Here is a 27,406-nt window from a genome sequence, read left to right as displayed (position 1 = left end):
GGAACACTGAAAGAGTAATATATAGATATATTAAAGTAGTTTGTCGTGCACGCTCCCTCCCCTCTCCAAGGTTAGTGATAGGAACACTGAAAGAGTAATATATAGATATATTAAAGTAGTTTGTCGTGCACGCCCCCTCCCCTCTCCAAGGTTAGTGATAGGAACACTGAAAGAGTAATATATAAATATATTAAAGTAGTTTGTCGTGCACGCCCCCTCCCCTCTCCAAGGTTAGTGATAGGAACACTGAAAGAGTAATATATAGATATATTAAAGTAGTTTGCCGTGCACGCTCCCTCCCCTCTCCAAGGTTAGTGATAGGAACACTGAAAGAGTAATATATAGATATATTAAAGTAGTTTGCCGTGCACGCTCCCTCCCCTCTCCAGGGGTAGTGATAGGAACACTGAAAGAGTAATATATAGATATATTAAAGTAGTTTGTCGTGCACGCCCCCTCCCCTCTCCAAGGTTAGTGATAGGAACACTGAAAGAGTAATATATAGATATATTAAAGTAGTTTGCCGTGCACGCTCCCTCCCCTCTCCAAGGTTAGTGATAGGAACACTGAAAGAGTAATATATAGATATATTAAAGTAGTTTGCCGTGCACGCTCCCTCCCCTCTCCAGGGGTAGTGATAGGAACACTGAAAGAGTAATATATAGATATATTAAAGTAGTTTGCCGTGCACGCTCCCTCCCCTCTCCAGGGGTAGTGATAGGAACACTGAAAGAGTAATATATAGATACATTAAAGTAGTTTGTCGTGCACGCTCCCTCCCCTCTCCAGGGGTAGTGATAGGAACACTGAAAGAGTAATATATAGATATATTAAAGTAGTTTGTCGTGCACGCTCCCTCCCCTCTCCAAGGTTAGTGATAGGAACACTGAAAGAGTAATATATAGATATATTAAAGTAGTTTGTCGTGCACGCCCCCTCCCCTCTCCAAGGTTAGTGATAGGAACACTGAAAGAGTAATATATAGATATATTAAAGTAGTTTGCCGTGCACGCTCCCTCCCCTCTCCAAGGTTAGTGATAGGAACACTGAAAGAGTAATATATAGATATATTAAAGTAGTTTGCCGTGCACGCTCCCTCCCCTCTCCAAGGTTAGTGATAGGAACACTGAAAGAGTAATATATAGATATATTAAAGTAGTTTGCCGTGCACGCTCCCTCCCCTCTCCAGGGGTAGTGATAGGAACACTGAAAGAGTAATATATAGATATATTAAAGTAGTTTGCCGTGCACGCTCCCTCCCCTCTCCAGGGGTAGTGATAGGAACACTGAAAGAGTAATATATAGATACATTAAAGTAGTTTGTCGTGCACGCTCCCTCCCCTCTCCAGGGGTAGTGATAGGAACACTGAAAGAGTAATATATAGATATATTAAAGTAGTTTGTCGTGCACGCTCCCTCCCCTCTCCAAGGTTAGTGATAGGAACACTGAAAGAGTAATATATAGATATATTAAAGTAGTTTGTCGTGCACGCCCCCTCCCCTCTCCAAGGTTAGTGATAGGAACACTGAAAGAGTAATATATAGATATATTAAAGTAGTTTGCCGTGCACGCTCCCTCCCCTCTCCAAGGTTAGTGATAGGAACACTGAAAGAGTAATATATAGATATATTAAAGTAGTTTGTCGTGCACGCTCCCTCCCCTCTCCAAGGTTAGTGATAGGAACACTGAAAGAGTAATATATAGATATATTAAAGTAGTTTGTCGTGCACGCTCCCTCCCCTCTCCAAGGTTAGTGATAGGAACACTGAAAGAGTAATATATAGATATATTAAAGTAGTTTGTCGTGCACGCCCCCTCCCCTCTCCAAGGTTAGTGATAGGAACACTGAAAGAGTAATATATAGATATATTAAAGTAGTTTGTCGTGCACGCCCCCTCCCCTCTCCAAGGTTAGTGATAGGAACACTGAAAGAGTAATATATAGATATATTAAAGTAGTTTGCCGTGCACGCTCCCTCCCCTCTCCAAGGTTAGTGATAGGAACACTGAAAGAGTAATATATAGATATATTAAAGTAGTTTGCCGTGCACGCTCCCTCCCCTCTCCAGGGGTAGTGATAGGAACACTGAAAGAGTAATATATAGATATATTAAAGTAGTTTGCCGTGCACGCTCCCTCCCCTCTCCAGGGGTAGTGATAGGAACACTGAAAGAGTAATATATAGATATATTAAAGTAGTTTGTCGTGCACGCTCCCTCCCCTCTCCAGGGGTAGTGATAGGAACACTGAAAGAGTAATATATAGATATATTAAAGTAGTTTGTCGTGCACGCTCCCTCCCCTCTCCAAGGTTAGTGATAGGAACACTGAAAGAGTAATATATAGATATATTAAAGTAGTTTGTCGTGCACGCTCCCTCCCCTCTCCAAGGTTAGTGATAGGAACACTGAAAGAGTAATATATAGATATATTAAAGTAGTTTGTCGTGCACGCTCCCTCCCCTCTCCAGGGGTAGTGATAGGAACACTGAAAGAGTAATATATAGATATATTAAAGTAGTTTGTCGTGCACGCCCCCTCCCCTCTCCAGGGGTAGTGATAGGAACACTGAAAGAGTAATATATAGATATATTAAAGTAGTTTGTCGTGCACGCTCCCTCCCCTCTCCAAGGTTAGTGATAGGAACACTGAAAGAGTAATATATAGATATATTAAAGTAGTTTGTCGTGCACGCTCCCTCCCCTCTCCAAGGTTAGTGATAGGAACACTGAAAGAGTAATATATAGATATATTAAAGTAGTTTGCCGTGCACGCTCCCTCCCCTCTCCAAGGTTAGTGATAGGAACACTGAAAGAGTAATATATAGATATATTAAAGTAGTTTGCCGTGCACGCCCCCTCCCCTCTCCAAGGTTAGTGATAGGAACACTGAAAGAGTAATATATAGATATATTAAAGTAGTTTGTCGTGCACGCTCCCTCCCCTCTCCAAGGTTAGTGATAGGAACACTGAAAGAGTAATATATAGATATATTAAAGTAGTTTGCCGTGCACGCTCCCTCCCCTCTCCAAGGTTAGTGATAGGAACACTGAAAGAGTAATATATAGATATATTAAAGTAGTTTGTCGTGCACGCTCCCTCCCCTCTCCAGGGGTAGTGATAGGAACACTGAAAGAGTAATATATAGATGTATTAAAGTAGTTTGTTGTGCACGCTCCCTCCCCTCTCCAGGGGTAGTGATAGGAACACTGAAAGAGTAATATATAGATATATTAAAGTAGTTTGCCGTGCACGCTCCCTCCCCTCTCCAAGGTTAGTGATAGGAACACTGAAAGAGTAATATATAGATATATTAAAGTAGTTTGTCGTGCACGCTCCCTCCCCTCTCCAAGGTTAGTGATAGGAACACTGAAAGAGTAATATATAGATATATTAAAGTAGTTTGTCGTGCACGCCCCCTCCCCTCTCCAAGGGTAGTGATAGGAACACTGAAAGAGTAATATATAGATATATTAAAGTAGTTTGTCGTGCACGCTCCCTCCCCTCTCCAGGGGTAGTGATAGGAACACTGAAAGAGTAATATATATAGATATATTAAAGTAGTTTGTCGTGCACGCTCCCTCCCCTCTCCAAGGTTAGTGATAGGAACACTGAAAGAGTAATATATAGATATATTAAAGTAGTTTGTCGTGCACGCTCCCTCCCCTCTCCAAGGTTAGTGATAGGAACACTGAAAGAGTAATATATAGATATATTAAAGTAGTTTGTCGTGCACGCTCCCTCCCCTCTCCAGGGTTAGTGATAGGAACACTGAAAGAGTAATATATAGATATATTAAAGTAGTTTGTCGTGCACGCCCCCTCCCCTCTCCAAGGGTAGTGATAGGAACACTGAAAGAGTAATATATAGATATATTAAAGTAGTTTGCGGTGCACGCCCCCTCCCCTCTCCAGGGGTAGTGATAGGAACACTGAAAGAGTAATATATAGATATATTAAAGTAGTTTGCGGTGCACGCTCCCTCCCCTCTCCAGGGGTTGTGATAGGAACACTGAAAGAGTAATATATAGATATATTAAAGTAGTTTGCGGTGCACGCCCCCTCCCCTCTCCAAGGTTAGTGATAGGAACACTGAAAGAGTAATATATAGATATATTAAAGTAGTTTGCCGTGCACGCTCCCTCCCCTCTCCAGGGTTAGTGATAGGAACACTGAAAGAGTAATATATAGATATATTAAAGTAGTTTGCCGTGCACGCTCCCTCCCCTCTCCAGGGGTAGTGATAGGAACACTGAAAGAGTAATATATAGATATATTAAAGTAGTTTGTCGTGCACGCTCCCTCCCCTCTCCAGGGGTAGTGTTGGGAACACTGAAAGAGTAATATATAGATATATTAAAGTAGTTTGTCGTGCACGCTCCCTCCCCTCTCCAAGGTTAGTGATAGGAACACTGAAAGAGTAATATATAGATATATTAAAGTAGTTTGTCGTGCACGCTCCCTCCCCTCTCCAAGGTTAGTGATAGGAACACTGAAAGAGTAATATATAGATATATTAAAGTAGTTTGTCGTGCACGCTCCCTCCCCTCTCCAGGGGTAGTGATAGGAACACTGAAAGAGTAATATATAGATATATTAAAGTAGTTTGTCGTGCACGCCCCCTCCCCTCTCCAAGGTTAGTGATAGGAACACTGAAAGAGTAATATATAGATATATTAAAGTAGTTTGCCGTGCACGCTCCCTCCCCTCTCCAGGGGTAGTGATAGGAACACTGAAAGAGTAATATATATCTATATATATTAAAGTAGTTTGTCGTGCACGCCCCCTCCCCTCTCCAGGGGTAGTGATAGGAACACTGAAAGAGTAATATATAGATATATTAAAGTAGTTTGCCGTGCACGCTCCCTCCCCTCTCCAAGGTTAGTGATAGGAACACTGAAAGAGTAATATATAGATATATTAAAGTAGTTTGCCGTGCACGCTCCCTCCCCTCTCCAAGGTTAGTGATAGGAACACTGAAAGAGTAATATATAGATATATTAAAGTAGTTTGCCGTGCACGCTCCCTCCCCTCTCCAGGGGTAGTGATAGGAACACTGAAAGAGTAATATATAGATATATTAAAGTAGTTTGTCGTGCACGCCCCCTCCCCTCTCCAAGGTTAGTGATAGGAACACTGAAAGAGTAATATATAGATATATTAAAGTAGTTTGCCGTGCACGCTCCCTCCCCTCTCCAAGGTTAGTGATAGGAACACTGAAAGAGTAATATATAGATATATTAAAGTAGTTTGTCGTGCACGCCCCCTCCCCTCTCCAAGGTTAGTGATAGGAACACTGAAAGAGTAATATATAGATATATTAAAGTAGTTTGTGCCGTAATTATTATCCAGAGAACTTTTGAACTCAACTTCTGAGAGATGTAACGTTTACATGCCTTTCTCTCTTTTATTCATGCTCTGGTTTTGTCACCACCGTTCTCTCACCACTTTCATTCCATCTCTTTTCTTTTATTTCCCTGTTTTTGTCTCTCACTTTTGCTTTCCCTTTTTATAACTTTGACTTTATTTTGACTTTATTTTGTCATCCTCAGTGATTTTATTTATACATGTGCTTTATTATGTGTTTTAAAACTAAACTAAATCCCCCCCCCCCCCCCCCCCCCCCCCTGTCTCTCTCTCTTCAGGCCCTCTGACGACCACTCAGGTGACCAGCACCACGCCAGCCCGACCTTTCACCTCCAGTTCTAGCCCTGCTACCACCCGCCCCCTGGCCCCCACCTCTCACCCCATTGGCGCTATCAACAAGGGCCCTGACCTGCGGCCAATCACAGCCACCGTACCAGTCACCAGGCGGCCTCCCCGCCCACCCGTCCAGGGCCCGGAGCCCCAGGTGTGTGAGTCCAGAGTGGCCAGAGGGGTGCAGTGGCCCTCCACCCAGAGAGGAGAGACTGTGGACCGCCCCTGTCCTAAAGGATCACTAGGTGGGGACTGACTATTACCGTGTTTCCTGTATGTAAGGGTGTGTTTTTATTTGAGTTGGGGTGTGTGGTTGTGCGTGCATGTGTGTCTGTGGTTTTTGTTAGTTTTTTGTAGGTGCTCAAGTACACGTGTGAATATACATACATGTGTGTGTGTTTTCTTCTTCATTTGTGTGTATTTCTGTGTGTGTGCGTGCACGTGTATGTTTCCCAGTGTGTCTCTGTTTCAGTCTGTGTGTGTGTATGTTTCCCAGTGTGTCTCTGTTTCAGTCTGTGTGTGTGTGTGTTTTCCAGTGTGTCTCTGTTTCAGTCTGTGTGTGTGTGTGTTTTCCAGTGTGTCTCTGTTTCAGTGTGTGTGTGTGTGTGTGTGTGTGTGTGTGTGTGTGTGTGTGTTTTCCAGTGTGTTTGTGCTGCAGCTCTTGTTTTTCCCCTGGCTGGGTGTGTTGTCTCCCCCTCTCCTCTCCTCTCCTGTCCCACTGTTAGTCTCAGCAGCAGGCTGGGTCCCAGAGGATTCCCTCTACATGAAAGCCCGTCCTTCTCTCCTCTCCAAATGAAAGAGTCGTCTCACAGCGAAACAGGGATAGCCAAATGAAAGTGTGGAATAATGAAATGAAAGACTGAACAAAACAGGATACACCTCCCTTCATGCTAGCTTCTATAACTCCAAACATGCAAGCATCAAATATCCCTCTCGAGTTCCAGAAAATAATAGAATATCTTCTACCACCACTCCCCCCTCCATCTCTTCTTGCTTTTCTGTGTTCTTTCTCTCTCTCTCTCGCTCTTTATTTCTACCTCTCTCTCTCTCTCTCTCTCTCTCTCTCTCTCTCTCTCTCTCTCTCTCTCTCGCATCTCTGACAACAACAGTAACGCTAAATTAGCAGCTGGCTTAATTGCCATGTCTTGGCAGAGATTTCAAACCCAATCTGTGCTAGATGGAGGAGAGCAGGGAGCGGAGGGGGGTAGGAAAAGGAGGGTACTTCTGCTCTTATTCCTCCACTGCTGTGTTGTCTCTGTCTTTTCCCTTCTTCTCTCCCTTTCTCCCTCTCTTCTCCCTCTCTCTTCCCACCTCTCTCTCTTCTCCCTCTCTCTTCCCACCTCTCTCTCTCTCTTCTCCCCTCTCTCCCTCTCTCTTCTCCCTTCTTCTGTCTCCCTCTCTCCCTCTCTTCTCCCTCTCTCCTTCTCTTCTCCCCTCTCTTCTGTTGTTCCCTGTATGGAGCTGTTTGTGTAGCGGCAGTGGAAAGACCCTTCCTTGGTTGATCCCAGTGTGTTGTCCTCTCTCTGAACTCTTCTAACTAAACAGAAAACTTAGCTGAAAACGAGGGGTGGCGGGAGGTCCCTCCCTTGAGGTGTTATTCTTGCAGATGAGAGACGATGCCTGATGGCGCCGTCTTGTGTGTGTGTGTGAGTGGAGCGGTATGTGTGTGTGTGAGTGTAGCGCACGTTTGTGTGAATTTGTGTTCCTTTAAAGCCATGTTCTTATAGCCAACTCATTTGAAAGCCTACCCCTCCCTTCTCATTCTTTATCTTTCTGTCCTACCCTCCATTATTTAACCTTTCCACTTCTGCCCCATTTTCTCTCACACACTTCCTCCTCCCTCCTCCCTCTCTTTTCTCTCCTCCGCCGAACCACTCAAAGTATTGCATATTTAAAGTTAATTTAATTTACTATTTTTTTTATCTGTCGTACTCTTTGCCCTGTTCCTTTTCTCTTTCAAATCCATTTCTCTATAATTGCCCAATACCTAATGCTTATTATCTCTCCATCCCTCTCTTCCTCCCTCCATCCCTTTCTCCCTTCCTCCCTGGCCCTCCCAGGCATCGCCTCGTTCCAGTGCTTGGCGGCTCCGGTCATGTGGAACCCTCGGGGCCCTGACCTCAGTAACTGCACCTCTCCCTGGGTCAACCAGGTAGCCCAGAAGGTAAGACCTCCACCTCTATTAGTCCCTCTGTTGGGGGCCTCTGGCCCTGCCTCTGGCCCTGGGTGTCTGTGTCCATATGCACACTGCCATTAGCATGTCTCCAAGGCTCTCCTGATTAAAACCCATCACCACCATATCACCAAGGTTTTCACTCATTAGAATGACTAATTTCAACTAGACCCATATTCAAATGCATCCACTCTTCATCCTCCACTATCTATAGTTAGTCATTCACCCTATGGAAGGCCATTAATGTCACGATGATGGAAATACTATTTTTATTGAGTATATTTAAAGTATATTTAAAGATAATTGAGTTATAACAATTTTTATTGAGTATATTTAAAGATAATTGAGTTATAACAATTTTTATTGAGTATATTTAAAGATAATTGAGTTACAACTATTTTATTGCGTATATTTAAAGTGTATTTTTATAAAAAAACGTGAGTCTACTTCGCACCCTCAACTTACCACTCTCAACCATCAGCAACCCCCAACACACACTCCTCTGTGTAGTACCCAGTGGTGGAAATGTGTGTCTCTGTGTAGATAAAGAGTGGTGAGAATGCTGCCAACATTGCTGGGGAGTTGGTGAACCACACACGGGGGCGGATCCACGCTGGTGATGTCAGTTCGTCAGTGCGTCTGATGGAACAGCTGCTGGACATACTGGATGCCCAGCTTCAGGCCCTGAGGCCCGGCAACAAGGAGTCAGCCGCACGCAACTACAACAAGGTAGAAGACACACACGTGCAAACACACACCACACACACACACACACAGATAGATGTACACACACACAAAGTTGTACAAACACACACACTCACACATAGACACATTCACACACACTCACAGACAAACTGAACTGGGTGTTTAAAAATGCACGCTAACAGACCCACAGTGTGTAACATCCCTCTAGACTTGCAGTTTGCCATTGTTTTGGTGTTACAGTACCCTATAGAAGTGTACTGTAACACTATTGTCCTCCCTCCTCTCAGCTCCAGAAGAGAGAGAGGACCTGTCGGGCTTACATCCAGGTAACCTTCCCCTTTAATCCCCACACTTTAAATGGACAATATCTTCTAGCCTACCAGTGTACTGACTACTGAGAATAATGTGGGAAAGATAACCCCTAGCCTGTAGTAGACGTATGTGTGTACTGTATAGGATTTCATCATTCTAGTTGCAGGTGGAGCGCGGTGCAGCGGTGTGTGTGTGTATGTACGTATGCGTGTGTGTGTGTGTGTACGTGTGCATGTGTCTGCATGCTGCGAGCGTGTGTGTGTGTGTAAGCATGCTGTGCGTGTACGTGTGCATGTGTCTGCATGCTGCGAGCGTGTGTGTGTGTGTAAGCATGCTGTGTGTGTGCGTGTACGTGTGCATGTGTCTGCATGCTGCGAGCGTGTGTGTGTGTGTGTGTGTGTGTAAGCATGCTGTGTGTGTGCGTGTACGTGTGCATGTGTCTGCATGCTGCGAGCGTGTGTGTGTGTGTGTAAGCATGCTGTGTGTGTGCGTGTACGTGTGCATGTGTCTGCATTCTGCGAGCGTGTGTGTGTGTGTAAGCATGCTGTGTGTGTGCGTGTACGTGTGCATGTGTCTGCATGCTGCGAGCGTGTGTGTGTAAGCATGCTGTGTGTGTGCGTGTACGTGTGCATGTGTCTGCATGCTGCGAGCGTGTGTGTGTGTGTGTGTGTAAGCATGCTGTGTGTGTGCGTGTGCATGTGTCTGCATGCTGCGAGCGTGAGTGTGTGTGCTGTATGGCTGATGTGTGTGTGTGTGTGTGTGTGTGTGTGTGTGTGTGTGTGTGTGTGTGTGTGTGTGTGTGTGTGTGTGTGTGTGTGTGTGTGTGTGTGTGTGTGTGTGTGCGCGCGCTGTATGGCTGATATCTCTCTGGATGCCTGAAATGTGTCTGTAATATTTCCTCAGGCTGCTGGTTTCTTTGTAGTTTTTCCTCATGTTCATAGTATCTCTCTGAAATGTGGGCGGAGTAATAGAAGCAGTAATAATGTTTCTGTGACATAACTCAGCTAGGTTTCACTGTAATGTTACTATAGTGATATACGTTGCTATATGAGCCTTGGCTGTGTACTGTTCAGTACAGTATGATATATCTGGCTATGTGTAAGGGGTCAGTTGATAGTATGAAATGATAATGTCTGTGATATCCTAGCATGTATGATGTATCTCTACATATGAATGATTTCTGTCATCCTGCAGCATATGTGTTCCTTAACCTGTCTGTTGTGCATTAGAACAAAATATATACAAATCTGCAGGGGTGTACGATCTATTCAAAGTCTGCCGTGTTGTAGTGTGTCACTAGAGCACCCTTGTTTAGCATTGGTTGTACTGTAACTTATGAAGCAACACAGATGTAATACAGTATATGGTAAATATGCATAATTAGAACGGTTTTAATAGGTTTAGTGTAAGGGGAAATGTATGGTGATGTATGGTACGAGGAAGGGGAAATGTATGGTGATGTATGGTATGGGGAAATGTATGGTGATGTATGGTATGGGGAAGGGGAAATGTATGGTAAGGGGAAGGGGAAATGTATGGTGATGTATGGTAAGGGGAAGGGGAATGGGAAATGTATGGTGATGTATGGTACGAGGAAGGGGAAATGTATGGTGATGTATGGTATGGGGAAGGGGAAATGTAAGGTAAGGGGAAGGGGAAATGTATGGTAAGGGGAAGGGGAAATGTATGGTAAGGGGAAGGGGAAATGTATGGTAAGGGTAAGGGGAAATGTATGGTAAGGGGAAGGGGAAATGTATGGTGATGTATGGTAAGGGGAAATGTATGGTGATGTATGGTATGGGGAAGGGGAAATGTAAGGTAAGGGGAAGGGGAAATGTATGGTAAGGGGAAGGGGAAATGTATGGTAAGGGGAAGGGGAAATGTATGGTAAGGGTAAGGGGAAATGTATGGTAAGGGGAAGGGGAAATGTATGGTAAGGGGAAGGGGAAATGTATGGTAAGGGTAAGGGTAAGTGGAAATGTATGGTATGGGGAAGGGGAAATGTATGGTGATGTATGGTAAGGGGAAATGTATGGTGATGTATGGTATGGGGAAGGGGAAATGTATGGTAAGGGGAAGGGGAAATGTATGGTGATGTATGGTAGGGGGAAGGGGAAATGTATGGTGATGTATGGTACGGGGAAGGGGAAATGTATGGTAAGGGGAAGGGGAATGTATGGTGATGTATGGTAAGGGGAAGGGGAAATGTATGGTGATGTATGGTAAGGGGAAATGTATGGTGATGTATGGTATGGGGAAGGGGAAATGTATGGTAAGGGGAAGGGGAAATGTATGGTATGGGGAAGGGGAAATGTATGGTAAGGGGAAGGGGCAATGTATGGTAAGGGTAAGGGTAAGTGGAAATGTATGGTATGGGGAAGGGGAAATGTATGGTGATGTATGGTAAGGGGAAATGTATGGTGATGTATGGTATGGGGAAGGGGAAATGTATGGTAAGGGGAAGGGGAAATGTATGGTGATGTATGGTAGGGGGAAGGGGAAATGTATGGTGATGTATGGTACGGGGAAGGGGAAATGTATGGTAAGGGGAAGGGGAAATGTATGGTGATGTATGGTAAGGGTAAGGGGAAATGTATGGTAAGGGGAAGGGGAATGTATGGTGATGTATGGTAAGGGGAAGGGGAAATGTATGGTGATGTATGGTAAGGGGAAATGTATGGTGATGTATGGTATGGGGAAGGGGAAATGTATGGTAAGGGGAAGGGGAAATGTATGGTGATGTATGGTAAGGGGAAGGGGAAATGTATGGTGATGTATGGTATGGGGAAGGGGAAATGTATGGTAAGGGGAAGGGGAAATGTATGGTGATGTATGGTAAGGGGAAGGGGAAATTAATGGTGATGTATGGTATGGGGAAGGGGAAATGTATGGTAAGGGGAAGGGGAAATGTATGGTAAGGGTAAGGGTAAGGGGAAATGTATGGGAAGGGGAAGGGGAAATGTATGGTAAGGGAAGGGGAAATGTATGGTGATGTATGGTATGGGGAAGGGGAAATGTATGGTGATGTATGGTACGGGGAAGGGGACATGTATGGTAAGGGGAAGGGGAAATGTATGGTAGGGGTAAGGGGAAATGTATGGTATGGGGAAGGGGAAATGTATGGTGATGTATGGTATGGGGAAGGGGAAATGTATGGTAAGGGGAAGGGGAAATGTATGGTGATGTATGGTAAGGGGAAGGGGAAATGTATGGTGATGTATGGTAAGGGGAAGGGGAAATGTATGGTGATGTATGGTATGGGGAAGGGGAAATGTATGGTAAGGGGAAGGGGCAATGTATGGTAAGGGTAAGGGTAAGGGGAAATGTATGGTAAGGGGAAGGGGAAATGTATGGTGATGTATGATAAGGGGAAGGGTAAATGTATGGTGATGTATGGTATGGGGAAGGGGAAATGTATGGTAAGGGGAAGGGGAAATGTAGGTGAAGGGGAAGGGGAAATGTATGGTAAGGGGAAGGGGAAATGTATGGTGATGTATGATAAGGGGAAGGGGAAATGTATGGTGATGTATGGTATGGGGAAGGGGAAATGTATGGTAAGAGGAAGGGGAAATGTATGGTGATGTATGGTATGGGGAAATGTATGGTGATGTATGGTATGGGGAAGGGGAAATGTATGGTAAGGGGAAGGGGAAATGTATGGTGATGTATGGTAAGGGGAAGGGGAAATGTATGGGAAGGGGAATGGGAAATGTATGGTGATGTATGGTACGAGGAAGGGGAAATGTATGGTGATGTATGGTATGGGGAAGGGGAAATGTAAGGTAAGGGGAAGGGGAAATGTATGGTAAGGGGAAGGGGAAATGTATGGTAAGGGGAAGGGAAAATGTATGGTAAGGGTAAGGGGAAATGTATGGTAAGGGGAAGGGGAAATGTATGGTGATGTATGGTAAGGGGAAATGTATGGTGATGTATGGTATGGGGAAGGGGAAATGTAAGGTAAGGGGAAGGGGAAATGTATGGTAAGGGGAAGGGGAAATGTATGGTAAGGGGAAGGGGAAATGTATGGTAAGGGTAAGGGGAAGGGGAAATGTATGGTAAGGGGAAGGGGAAATGTATGGTAAGGGTAAGGGTAAGTGGAAATGTATGGTATGGGGAAGGGGAAATGTATGGTGATGTATGGTAAGGGGAAATGTATGGTGATGTATGGTATGGGGAAGGGGAAATGTATGGTAAGGGGAAGGGGAAATGTATGGTGATGTATGGTAAGGGGAAGGGGAAATGTATGGTGATGTATGGTACGGGGAAGGGGAAATGTATGGTAAGGGGAAGGGGAAATGTATGGTGATGTATGGTAAGGGTAAGGGGAAATGTATGGTAAGGGGAAGGGGAATGTATGGTGATGTATGGTAAGGGGAAGGGGAAATGTATGGTGATGTATGGTAAGGGGAAATGTATGGTTAATGTATGGTAATGTTTCTGTGACATAACTCAGCTAGGTTTCACTGTAATGTTACTATAGTGATATACGTTGCTATATGAGCCTTGGCTGTGTACTGTTCAGTACAGTATGATATATCTGGCTATGTGTAAGGGGTCAGTTGATAGTATGAAATGATAATGTCTGTGATATCCTAGCATGTATGATGTATCTCTACATATGAATGATTTCTGTCATCCTGCAGCATATGTGTTCCTTAACCTGTCTGTTGTGCATTAGAACAAAATATATACAAATCTGCAGGGGTGTACGATCTATTCAAAGTCTGCCGTGTTGTAGTGTGTCACTAGAGCACCCTTGTTTAGCATTGGTTGTACTGTAACTTATGAAGCAACACAGATGTAATACAGTATATGGTAAATATGCATAATTAGAACGGTTTTAATAGGTTTAGTGTAAGGGGAAATGTATGGTGATGTATGGTACGAGGAAGGGGAAATGTATGGTGATGTATGGTATGGGGAAATGTATGGTGATGTATGGTATGGGGAAGGGGAAATGTATGGTAAGGGGAAGGGGAAATGTATGGTGATGTATGGTAAGGGGAAGGGGAAGGGGAAATGTATGGTGATGTATGGTACGAGGAAGGGGAAATGTATGGTGATGTATGGTATGGGGAAGGGGAAATGTAAGGTAAGGGGAAGGGGAAATGTATGGTAAGGGGAAGGGGAAATGTATGGTAAGGGGAAGGGGAAATGTATGGTAAGGGTAAGGGGAAATGTATGGTAAGGGGAAGGGGAAATGTATGGTGATGTATGGTAAGGGGAAATGTATGGTGATGTATGGTATGGGGAAGGGGAAATGTAAGGTAAGGGGAAGGGGAAATGTATGGTAAGGGGAAGGGGAAATGTATGGTAAGGGGAAGGGGAAATGTATGGTAAGGGTAAGGGGAAATGTATGGTAAGGGGAAGGGGAAATGTATGGTAAGGGGAAGGGGAAATGTATGGTAAGGGTAAGGGTAAGTGGAAATGTATGGTATGGGGAAGGGGAAATGTATGGTGATGTATGGTAAGGGGAAATGTATGGTGATGTATGGTATGGGGAAGGGGAAATGTATGGTAAGGGGAAGGGGAAATGTATGGTGATGTATGGTAGGGGGAAGGGGAAATGTATGGTGATGTATGGTACGGGGAAGGGGAAATGTATGGTAAGGGGAAGGGGAAATGTATGGTGATGTATGGTAAGGGTAAGGGGAAATGTATGGTAAGGGGAAGGGGAATGTATGGTGATGTATGGTAAGGGGAAGGGGAAATGTATGGTGATGTATGGTAAGGGGAAATGTATGGTGATGTATGGTATGGGGAAGGGGAAATGTATGGTAAGGGGAAGGGGAAATGTATGGTGATGTATGGTAAGGGGAAGGGGAAATGTATGGTGATGTATGGTATGGGGAAGGGGAAATGTATGGTAAGGGGAAGGGGAAATGTATGGTGATGTATGGTAAGGGGAAGGGGAAATGTATGGTGATGTATGGTATGGGGAAGGGGAAATGTATGGTAAGGGGAAGGGGAAATGTATGGTAAGGGTAAGGGTAAGGGGAAATGTATGGGAAGGGGAAGGGGAAATGTATGGTAAGGGAAGGGGAAATGTATGGTGATGTATGGTATGGGGAAGGGGAAATGTATGGTGATGTATGGTACGGGGAAGGGGACATGTATGGTAAGGGGAAGGGGAAATGTATGGTAGGGGTAAGGGGAAATGTATGGTATGGGGAAGGGGAAATGTATGGTGATGTATGGTATGGGGAAGGGGAAATGTATGGTAAGGGGAAGGGGAAATGTATGGTGATGTATGGTAAGGGGAAGGGGAAATGTATGGTGATGTATGGTAAGGGGAAGGGGAAATGTATGGTGATGTATGGTATGGGGAAGGGGAAATGTATGGTAAGGGGAAGGGGCAATGTATGGTAAGGGTAAGGGTAAGTGGAAATGTATGGTATGGGGAAGGGGAAATGTATGGTGATGTATGGTAAGGGGAAATGTATGGTGATGTATGGTATGGGGAAGGGGAAATGTATGGTAAGGGGAAGGGGAAATGTATGGTGATGTATGGTAGGGGGAAGGGGAAATGTATGGTGATGTATGGTACGGGGAAGGGGAAATGTATGGTAAGGGGAAGGGGAAATGTATGGTGATGTATGGTAAGGGTAAGGGGAAATGTATGGTAAGGGGAAGGGGAATGTATGGTGATGTATGGTAAGGGGAAGGGGAAATGTATGGTGATGTATGGTAAGGGGAAATGTATGGTGATGTATGGTATGGGGAAGGGGAAATGTATGGTAAGGGGAAGGGGAAATGTATGGTGATGTATGGTAAGGGGAAGGGGAAATGTATGGTGATGTATGGTATGGGGAAGGGGAAATGTATGGTAAGGGGAAGGGGAAATGTATGGTGATGTATGGTAAGGGGAAGGGGAAATTAATGGTGATGTATGGTATGGGGAAGGGGAAATGTATGGTAAGGGGAAGGGGAAATGTATGGTAAGGGTAAGGGTAAGGGGAAATGTATGGGAAGGGGAAGGGGAAATGTATGGTAAGGGAAGGGGAAATGTATGGTGATGTATGGTATGGGGAAGGGGAAATGTATGGTGATGTATGGTACGGGGAAGGGGACATGTATGGTAAGGGGAAGGGGAAATGTATGGTAGGGGTAAGGGGAAATGTATGGTATGGGGAAGGGGAAATGTATGGTGATGTATGGTATGGGGAAGGGGAAATGTATGGTAAGGGGAAGGGGAAATGTATGGTGATGTATGGTAAGGGGAAGGGGAAATGTATGGTGATGTATGGTAAGGGGAAGGGGAAATGTATGGTGATGTATGGTATGGGGAAGGGGAAATGTATGGTAAGGGGAAGGGGCAATGTATGGTAAGGGTAAGGGTAAGGGGAAATGTATGGTAAGGGGAAGGGGAAATGTATGGTGATGTATGATAAGGGGAAGGGTAAATGTATGGTGATGTATGGTATGGGGAAGGGGAAATGTATGGTAAGGGGAAGGGGAAATGTAGGTGAAGGGGAAGGGGAAATGTATGGTAAGGGGAAGGGGAAATGTATGGTGATGTATGATAAGGGGAAGGGGAAATGTATGGTGATGTATGGTATGGGGAAGGGGAAATGTATGGTAAGAGGAAGGGGAAATGTATGGTGATGTATGGTATGGGGAAATGTATGGTGATGTATGGTATGGGGAAGGGGAAATGTATGGTAAGGGGAAGGGGAAATGTATGGTGATGTATGGTAAGGGGAAGGGGAAATGTATGGGAAGGGGAATGGGAAATGTATGGTGATGTATGGTACGAGGAAGGGGAAATGTATGGTGATGTATGGTATGGGGAAGGGGAAATGTAAGGTAAGGGGAAGGGGAAATGTATGGTAAGGGGAAGGGGAAATGTATGGTAAGGGGAAGGGAAAATGTATGGTAAGGGTAAGGGGAAATGTATGGTAAGGGGAAGGGGAAATGTATGGTGATGTATGGTAAGGGGAAATGTATGGTGATGTATGGTATGGGGAAGGGGAAATGTAAGGTAAGGGGAAGGGGAAATGTATGGTAAGGGGAAGGGGAAATGTATGGTAAGGGGAAGGGGAAATGTATGGTAAGGGTAAGGGGAAGGGGAAATGTATGGTAAGGGGAAGGGGAAATGTATGGTAAGGGTAAGGGTAAGTGGAAATGTATGGTATGGGGAAGGGGAAATGTATGGTGATGTATGGTAAGGGGAAATGTATGGTGATGTATGGTATGGGGAAGGGGAAATGTATGGTAAGGGGAAGGGGAAATGTATGGTGATGTATGGTAAGGGGAAGGGGAAATGTATGGTGATGTATGGTACGGGGAAGGGGAAATGTATGGTAAGGGGAAGGGGAAATGTATGGTGATGTATGGTAAGGGTAAGGGGAAATGTATGGTAAGGGGAAGGGGAATGTATGGTGATGTATGGTAAGGGGAAGGGGAAATGTATGGTGATGTATGGTAAGGGGAAATGTATGGTTATGTATGGTATGGGGAAGGGGAAATGTATGGTAAGGGGAAGGGGAAATGTATGGTGATGTATGGTAAGGGGAAGGGGAAATGTATGGTGATGTATGGTATGGGGAAGGGGAAATGTATGGTAAGGGGAAGGGGAAATGTATGGTGATGTATGGTAAGGGGAAGGGGAAATGTATGGTGATGTATGGTATGGGGAAGGGGAAATGTATGGTAAGGGGAAGGGGAAATGTATGGTAAGGGTAAGGGTAAGGGGAAATGTATGGGAAGGGGAAGGGGAAATGTATGGTAAGGGAAGGGGAAATGTATGGTGATGTATGGTATGGGGAAGGGGAAATGTATGGTGATGTATGGTACGGGGAAGGGGACATGTATGGTAAGGGGAAGGGGAAATGTATGGTAAGGGTAAGGGGAAATGTATGGTATGGGGAAGGGGAAATGTATGGTGATGTATGGTATGGGGAAGGGGAAATGTATGGTAAGGGGAAGGGGAAATGTATGGTGATGTATGGTAAGGGGAAGGGGAAATGTATGGTGATGTATGGTAAGGGGAAGGGGAAATGTATGGTGATGTATGGTATGGGGAAGGGGAAATGTATGGTAAGGGGAAGGGGAAATGTATGGTAAGGGTAAGGGTAAGGGGAAATGTATGGTAAGGGGAAGGGGAAATGTATGGTGATGTATGATAAGGGGAAGGGGAAATGTATGGTGATGTATGGTATGGGGAAGGGGAAATGTATGGTAAGGGGAAGGGGAAATGTAGGTGAAGGGGAAGGGGAAATGTATGGTAAGGGGAAGGGGAAATGTATGGTGATGCATGATAAGGGGAAGGGGAAATGTATGGTGATGTATGGTATGGGGAAGGGGAAATGTATGGTAAGGGGAAGGGGAAATGTAGGGGAAGGGGAAGGGGAAATGTATGGTAAGGGGAAGGGTAAATGTATGGTGATGTATGGTAAGGGGAAGGGGAAGGGGAAATGTATGGTGATGTATGGTACAAGGAAGGGGAAATGTATGGTGATGTATGGTAAGGGGAATCAATGAATCAAACATACATGCCTGTATAGTACAAGAGAATCACACAATGAATCAAACATACAGGTCTATATAGTCCAAGAGAATCACAAGATGAATCAAACATACAGGCCTGTATAGGGGAAAGGGGAAATGTATGGTGATGTATGGTAAGGGTAAGGGGAAATGTATGGTAAGGGGAAGGGGAATGTATGGTGATGTATGGTAAGGGGAAGGGGAAATGTATGGTGATGTATGGTAAGGGGAAATGTATGGTGATGTATGGTATGGGGAAGGGGAAATGTATGGTAAGGGGAAGGGGAAATGTATGGTGATGTATGGTAAGGGGAAGGGGAAATGTATGGTGATGTATGGTATGGGGAAGGGGAAATGTATGGTAAGGGGAAGGGGAAATGTATGGTGATGTATGGTAAGGGGAAGGGGAAATGTATGGTGATGTATGGTATGGGGAAGGGGAAATGTATGGTAAGGGGAAGGGGAAATGTATGGTAAGGGTAAGGGTAAGGGGAAATGTATGGGAAGGGGAAGGGGAAATGTATGGTAAGGGAAGGGGAAATGTATGGTGATGTATGGTATGGGGAAGGGGAAATGTATGGTGATGTATGGTACGGGGAAGGGGACATGTATGGTAAGGGGAAGGGGAAATGTATGGTAGGGGTAAGGGGAAATGTATGGTATGGGGAAGGGGAAATGTATGGTGATGTATGGTATGGGGAAGGGGAAATGTATGGTAAGGGGAAGGGGAAATGTATGGTGATGTATGGTAAGGGGAAGGGGAAATGTATGGTGATGTATGGTAAGGGGAAGGGGAAATGTATGGTGATGTATGGTATGGGGAAGGGGAAATGTATGGTAAGGGGAAGGGGCAATGTATGGTAAGGGTAAGGGTAAGTGGAAATGTATGGTATGGGGAAGGGGAAATGTATGGTGATGTATGGTAAGGGGAAATGTATGGTGATGTATGGTATGGGGAAGGGGAAATGTATGGTAAGGGGAAGGGGAAATGTATGGTGATGTATGGTAGGGGGAAGGGGAAATGTATGGTGATGTATGGTACGGGGAAGGGGAAATGTATGGTAAGGGGAAGGGGAAATGTATGGTGATGTATGGTAAGGGTAAGGGGAAATGTATGGTAAGGGGAAGGGGAATGTATGGTGATGTATGGTAAGGGGAAGGGGAAATGTATGGTGATGTATGGTAAGGGGAAATGTATGGTGATGTATGGTATGGGGAAGGGGAAATGTATGGTAAGGGGAAGGGGAAATGTATGGTGATGTATGGTAAGGGGAAGGGGAAATGTATGGTGATGTATGGTATGGGGAAGGGGAAATGTATGGTAAGGGGAAGGGGAAATGTATGGTGATGTATGGTAAGGGGAAGGGGAAATTAATGGTGATGTATGGTATGGGGAAGGGGAAATGTATGGTAAGGGGAAGGGGAAATGTATGGTAAGGGTAAGGGTAAGGGGAAATGTATGGGAAGGGGAAGGGGAAATGTATGGTAAGGGAAGGGGAAATGTATGGTGATGTATGGTATGGGGAAGGGGAAATGTATGGTGATGTATGGTACGGGGAAGGGGACATGTATGGTAAGGGGAAGGGGAAATGTATGGTAGGGGTAAGGGGAAATGTATGGTATGGGGAAGGGGAAATGTATGGTGATGTATGGTATGGGGAAGGGGAAATGTATGGTAAGGGGAAGGGGAAATGTATGGTGATGTATGGTAAGGGGAAGGGGAAATGTATGGTGATGTATGGTAAGGGGAAGGGGAAATGTATGGTGATGTATGGTATGGGGAAGGGGAAATGTATGGTAAGGGGAAGGGGCAATGTATGGTAAGGGTAAGGGTAAGGGGAAATGTATGGTAAGGGGAAGGGGAAATGTATGGTGATGTATGATAAGGGGAAGGGTAAATGTATGGTGATGTATGGTATGGGGAAGGGGAAATGTATGGTAAGGGGAAGGGGAAATGTAGGTGAAGGGGAAGGGGAAATGTATGGTAAGGGGAAGGGGAAATGTATGGTGATGTATGATAAGGGGAAGGGGAAATGTATGGTGATGTATGGTATGGGGAAGGGGAAATGTATGGTAAGAGGAAGGGGAAATGTATGGTGATGTATGGTATGGGGAAATGTATGGTGATGTATGGTATGGGGAAGGGGAAATGTATGGTAAGGGGAAGGGGAAATGTATGGTGATGTATGGTAAGGGGAAGGGGAAATGTATGGGAAGGGGAATGGGAAATGTATGGTGATGTATGGTACGAGGAAGGGGAAATGTATGGTGATGTATGGTATGGGGAAGGGGAAATGTAAGGTAAGGGGAAGGGGAAATGTATGGTAAGGGGAAGGGGAAATGTATGGTAAGGGGAAGGGAAAATGTATGGTAAGGGTAAGGGGAAATGTATGGTAAGGGGAAGGGGAAATGTATGGTGATGTATGGTAAGGGGAAATGTATGGTGATGTATGGTATGGGGAAGGGGAAATGTAAGGTAAGGGGAAGGGGAAATGTATGGTAAGGGGAAGGGGAAATGTATGGTAAGGGGAAGGGGAAATGTATGGTAAGGGTAAGGGGAAGGGGAAATGTATGGTAAGGGGAAGGGGAAATGTATGGTAAGGGTAAGGGTAAGTGGAAATGTATGGTATGGGGAAGGGGAAATGTATGGTGATGTATGGTAAGGGGAAATGTATGGTGATGTATGGTATGGGGAAGGGGAAATGTATGGTAAGGGGAAGGGGAAATGTATGGTGATGTATGGTAAGGGGAAGGGGAAATGTATGGTGATGTATGGTACGGGGAAGGGGAAATGTATGGTAAGGGGAAGGGGAAATGTATGGTGATGTATGGTAAGGGTAAGGGGAAATGTATGGTAAGGGGAAGGGGAATGTATGGTGATGTATGGTAAGGGGAAGGGGAAATGTATGGTGATGTATGGTAAGGGGAAATGTATGGTTATGTATGGTATGGGGAAGGGGAAATGTATGGTAAGGGGAAGGGGAAATGTATGGTGATGTATGGTAAGGGGAAGGGGAAATGTATGGTGATGTATGGTATGGGGAAGGGGAAATGTATGGTAAGGGGAAGGGGAAATGTATGGTGATGTATGGTAAGGGGAAGGGGAAATGTATGGTGATGTATGGTATGGGGAAGGGGAAATGTATGGTAAGGGGAAGGGGAAATGTATGGTAAGGGTAAGGGTAAGGGGAAATGTATGGGAAGGGGAAGGGGAAATGTATGGTAAGGGAAGGGGAAATGTATGGTGATGTATGGTATGGGGAAGGGGAAATGTATGGTGATGTATGGTACGGGGAAGGGGACATGTATGGTAAGGGGAAGGGGAAATGTATGGTAAGGGTAAGGGGAAATGTATGGTATGGGGAAGGGGAAATGTATGGTGATGTATGGTATGGGGAAGGGGAAATGTATGGTAAGGGGAAGGGGAAATGTATGGTGATGTATGGTAAGGGGAAGGGGAAATGTATGGTGATGTATGGTAAGGGGAAGGGGAAATGTATGGTGATGTATGGTATGGGGAAGGGGAAATGTATGGTAAGGGGAAGGGGAAATGTATGGTAAGGGTAAGGGTAAGGGGAAATGTATGGTAAGGGGAAGGGGAAATGTATGGTGATGTATGATAAGGGGAAGGGGAAATGTATGGTGATGTATGGTATGGGGAAGGGGAAATGTATGGTAAGGGGAAGGGGAAATGTAGGTGAAGGGGAAGGGGAAATGTATGGTAAGGGGAAGGGGAAATGTATGGTGATGCATGATATGGGGAAGGGGAAATGTATGGTGATGTATGGTATGGGGAAGGGGAAATGTATGGTAAGGGGAAGGGGAAATGTAGGGGAAGGGGAAGGGGAAATGTATGGTAAGGGGAAGGGTAAATGTATGGTGATGTATGGTAAGGGGAAGGGGAAGGGGAAATGTATGGTGATGTATGGTACAAGGAAGGGGAAATGTATGGTGATGTATGGTAAGGGGAATCAATGAATCAAACATACATGCCTGTATAGTACAAGAGAATCACACAATGAATCAAACATACAGGTCTATATAGTCCAAGAGAATCACAAGATGAATCAAACATACAGGCCTGTATAGTCCAAGAGAATCACAAGATGAATCAAACATACAGGCCTGTATAGTCCAAGAGAATCACACAATGAATCAAACATACAGGTCTATATAGTCCAAGAGAATCACAAGATGAATCAAACATACAGGCCTGTATAGTCCAAGAGAATCACAAGATGAATCAAACATACAGGCCTGTATAGTATAAGAGAATCACATGGTGAATCGAACATACAGGCCTGTATAGTATAAGAGAATCACATGGTGAATCAAACATACAGGCCTGTATAGTATAAGAGAATCACATGGTGAATCAAACATACATGCCTGTATAGTATAAGAGAATCACATGGTGAATCAAACATACAGGCCTGTATAGTATAAGAGAATCACATGGTGAATCAAACATACAGGCCTGTATAGTATAAGAGAATCACAAGACGAATCAAACATACAGGCCTCTGTTATAAATTGGATAACAGGTCAAACGTCTACTATAAGAGTAGAGCAGCAGAAAATGTCATGTACATCAGTAGCATGTGAAATGTAATGCAGTGTAATACAGCAGTGTGAACCTTAGCGCCCCCTCTCGGTTGCCAGGCGGTAGTGCAGACAGTGGACAACCTGCTGCGTACAGAGGCTCTGGAGTCGTGGCAGGACATGAACACTACGGAGCAGGCCCACACCGCCACCATGCTATTGGACGTCCTGGAGAAAGGAGCCTTCCTATTGGCCAACAACATGTACGGCAACCGCTTCACCGACCGGGCCCCCAATATTGGTAAGAAATAGGGGGAAATGGAAGCAATGGGGTGCATGCATGTGTGTGATTAGTAATTGTAATTAGTAGCAATAGTAATTCCAGTAGGAGGATAGGTGTAGAGCAGGGCATGCTCAATATCCTGGAAAAGCAGAACAATTCTAACCTTTTGTTCCCACACGCCTGTGTGTGTATCTTAGATCTGGAGGTGCACGTGTTGAACACAGAGATGGACCTTCAGGACCTGTCCTTTCCTCAGAACTACGTGAGCGACAGCACCATCCAGCTCTCCGCCTCCACCATCAAACAGTACAGCCGCAATGGTCAGTAACCTTATCACGGTCATCACATCACAGTCAAACCCTACAGCTCTCCCGTTCACTTCATGACCCGAGATATGGGCTCGGGGATCTCCCGTTCACTTCATGACCTGAGATATGGGCTCTGGATCTCCCGTTCACTTCATGACCTGAGATATGGGCTCTGGATCTCCCGTTCACTTCATGACCTGAGATATGGGCTCTGGATCTCCCGTTCACTTCATGACCTGAGTTATGGGCTCAGGGATCTCCCGTTCACTTCATGACCTGAGATATGGGCTCGGGGATCTCCCGTTCACTTCATGACCTGAGATATGGGATCAGGGATCTCCCGTTCACTTCATGACCTGAGATATGGGCTCTGGATCTCCCGTTCACTTCATGACCTGAGATATGGGCTCTGGATCTCCCGTTCACTTCATGACCTGAGATATGGGCTCTGGATCTCCCGTTCACTTCATGACCTGAGATATGGGCTCTGGATCTCCCGTTCACTTCATGACCTGAGATATGGGCTCTGGATCTCCTGTTCACTTCATGACCTGAGTTATGGGCTCAGGGATCTCCCGTTCACTTCATGACCTGAGATATGGGCTCTGGATCTCCCGTTCACTTCATGACCTGAGATATGGGCTCTGGATCTCCCGTTCACTTCATGACCTGAGTTATGGGCTCAGGGATCTCCCGTTCACTTCATGACCTGAGATATGGGCTCGGAGATCTCCCGTTCACTTCATGACTTGAGATATGGGCCCGGGGATCGCCCGTTCACTTCATGACCTGAGATATGGGCTCGGGGATCTCCCGTTCACTTCATGACCTGAGTTATGGGCTCGGGGATCTCCCGTTCACTTCATGACCTGAGATATGGGCTCGGGATCTCCCGTTCACTTCATGACCTGAGATATGCGCTCGGGATCTCCCGTTCACTTCATGACCTGAGATATGGGCTCTGGATCTCCCGTTCACTTCATGACCTGAGTTATGGGCTCAGGGATCTCTCAGTCAATGTTTACATTTGCATTTTCATGCGAGTCTAAAGTAATCTGCATGCAGTTGACCAAGTTATTGTTTCATAATAACAGGCCAATCAGATTAAGAAAAGCTCTGAGACCATTTCTTCCTTGATGGTTTCCTAACAGCACTCCTAATAGAATAGCTGGAGAGGCGTGTAGATTACTATCACCCATAGCCTGACAGAGCAATCTCAGCTCTCGCTCTCTCTCTCTCTCCCTTGCTCCGTCTCTCCACTATCTTATACCCCTCTCTCATCTCTTCTCCCGTTTCAAGCCCCCCTCCTCCTCCCCCTCGCCCCTCCTCCTCCCCCTCTCCCTCCCTCCATTCCTCCTCTCCCTCCCTCCAGTCCTTCACCCATCCATCCCTCTCCCCTTCTCTGTTTTCTGTCAGCGCTCTGGGCTCTGCAGTGGGATCCAGATTAGAATGATTGAAACAAACGCACATGAAAAATTCATATGGAATAATAGGAGATCTGTGAATGCTTGAGGGATGAATGTTCCATTGCCCTCCACATTAAATCTCCCCTCTTTCCCACCAGTCAAAATGAAACGGTTCTTACCATCATTCTAACCTTCACTAACTCTCTCTCTCTCCCTCTGTCACTCTGCCTCTCTCCCCTTCCTCCTTTCCCCCTTATCATTCCCCCTGTCCTCTCTCTCTCGCTATTTCTGTCTTCTCTTTTTACTATTCCTCCTTTTCCTCATTCTCTTGTCTCTCTCTCTCTCTCCTTCCCCCCTTCCCTCTCCTTTACCTCTTTGTTCTATCTCTCTCTCTGACTCCCTCTCCCCCCTTCCCCTCTTTATGTTCTATCTCTCTCTCTGACTCCCTCTCCTTCCCCCCTTCCCCTCTTTATGTTCTATCTCTCTCTCTTACTCTCTCTCCTTCCCCCCTTCCCCTCTTTATGTTCTATCTCTCTCTGACTTCCTCTCCTTCCCACCTTCCACTCTTTATGTTCTATCTCTCTGTCTGACTCTCTCTCCTTCCCCCCTTCCCCTCTTTATGTTCTATCTCTCTCTCTGACTCCCTCTCCTTCCCACCTTCCCCTCTTTATGTTCTATCTCTCTCTGACTCCCTCTCCTTCCCACCTTCCCCTCTTTATGTTCTATCTCTCTCTCTGACTTCCTATCCTTCCCCCCTTCCCCTCTTTATGTTCTATCTCTCTCTCTTACTCTCGCTCCTTCCCCCCTACCCCTCTTTATGTTCTATCTCTCTCTCTGACTCCCTCTCCTTCCCACCTTCCCCTCTTTATGTTCTATCTCTCTGTCTGACTCTCTCTCCTTCCCCCCTTCCCCTCTTTATGTTCTATCTCTCTCTCTGACTCCCTCTCCTTCCCACCTTCCCCTCTTTATGTTCTATCTCTCTCTCTGACTCCCTCTCCTTCCCACCTTCCCCTCTTTATGTTCTATCTCTCTCTCTGACTCCCTCTCCTTCCCCCCTTCCCCTCTTTATGTTCTCTCTCTCTCTCTGACTCCCTCTCCTTCCCACCTTCCCCTCTTTATGTTCTATCTCTCTCTCTGACTCTCTCTCCTTCCCCCCTTCCCCTCTGTATGTTCTATCTCTCTCTCTGACTCTCTCTCCTTCCCCCCTTCCCCTCTTTATGTTCTATCTCTCTCTCTGACTCTCTCTCCTTCCCCTCTTTATGTTCTATCTCTCTCTCTGACTCTCTCTCCTTCCCCCCTTCCCCTCTTTATGTTCTATCTCTCTCTCTGACTCTCTCTCCTTCCCCTCTTTATGTTCTATCTCTCTCTCTGACTCTCTCTCCTTCCCCTCTTTATGTTCTATCTCTCTCTCTGACTCTCTCTCCTTCCCCCCTTCCCCTCTGTATGTTCTATCTCTCTCTCTGACTCTCTCTCCTTCCCCCCTTCCCCTCTTTATGTTCTATCTCTCTCTCTGACTCTCTCTCCTTCCCCTCTTTATGTTCTATCTCTCTCTCTGACTCTCTCTCCTTCCCCCCTTCCCCTCTGTATGTTCTATCTCTCTCTCTGACTCTCTCTCCTTCCCCCCTTCCCCTCTTTATGTTCTATCTCTCTCTCTGACTCTCTCTCCTTCCCCTCTTTATGTTCTATCTCTCGCTCTGACTCTCTCTCCTTCCCCTCTTTATGTTCTATCTCTCACTCTGACTCTCTCTCCTTCCCCCCTTCCCCTCTTTATGTTCTATCTCTCTCTCTGACTCTCTCTCCTTCCCCTCTTTATGCTCTATCTCTCGCTCTGACTCTCTCTCCTTCCCCCCTTCCCTCTCCTTTACCTCTTTATGTTCTATCTCTCTCTCTGACTCTCTCTCCTTCCCCTCTTTATGTTATATCTCTCTCTCTGACTCTCTCTCCTTCCCCCCTTCCCCTCTGTATGTTCTATCTCTCTCTCTGACTCTCTCTCCTTCCCCCCTTCCGCTCTTTATGTTCTATCTCTCTCTCTGACTCTCTCTCCTTCCCCTCTTTATGTTATATCTCTCGCTCTGACTCTCTCTCCTTCCCCCCTTCCCCTCTTTATGTTCTATCTCTCTCTCTGACTCTCTCTCCTTCCCCTCTTTATGTTCTATCTCTCTCTCTTACTCTCGCTCCTTCCCCCCTACCCCTCTTTATGTTCTATCTCTCTCTGACTCCCTCTCCTTCCCACCTTCCCCTCTTTATGTTCTATCTCTCTATCTGACTCTCTCTCCTTCCCCCCTTCCCCTCTTTATGTTCTATCTCTCTCTCTGACTCCCTCTCCTTCCCACCTTCCCCTCTTTATGTTCTATCTCTCTCTCTGACTCCCTCTCCTTCCCACCTTCCCCTCTTTATGTTCTATCTCTCTCTCTGACTCCCTCTCCTTCCCCCTTCCCCTCTTTATGTTCTCTCTCTCTCTCTGACTCCCTCTCCTTCCCACCTTCCCCTCTTTA

The 27,406-nt window shown here is 45.5% G+C and overlaps 1 protein-coding gene across 1 annotated transcript in view; it reads left to right on the top strand.

The window, feature by feature from the left end:
• The window catches only part of LOC139365071 (adhesion G protein-coupled receptor L1-like), a 251,969-nt gene that overhangs the window by 201,842 nt on the left and 22,721 nt on the right, over window positions 1-27,406 (top strand). The window contains exons 11-16 of the mRNA XM_071102434.1: window positions 5,642-5,938; window positions 7,754-7,857; window positions 8,410-8,595; window positions 8,859-8,897; window positions 23,035-23,215; window positions 23,395-23,517. Of these exons, the coding sequence (XP_070958535.1) occupies window positions 5,642-5,938; window positions 7,754-7,857; window positions 8,410-8,595; window positions 8,859-8,897; window positions 23,035-23,215; window positions 23,395-23,517 (930 nt within the window). The remainder of the gene's footprint in view (window positions 1-5,641; window positions 5,939-7,753; window positions 7,858-8,409; window positions 8,596-8,858; window positions 8,898-23,034; window positions 23,216-23,394; window positions 23,518-27,406) is intronic.

The sequence above is a fragment of the Oncorhynchus clarkii genome, chromosome 13, assembly GCF_045791955.1.
Source record: "Oncorhynchus clarkii lewisi isolate Uvic-CL-2024 chromosome 13, UVic_Ocla_1.0, whole genome shotgun sequence".
Classification (NCBI taxonomy): Eukaryota; Metazoa; Chordata; class Actinopteri; order Salmoniformes; family Salmonidae; genus Oncorhynchus; species Oncorhynchus clarkii.
Note: the sequence above shows the minus strand (reverse complement) of the source record. Positions and strands in the feature narration are given on the sequence as shown.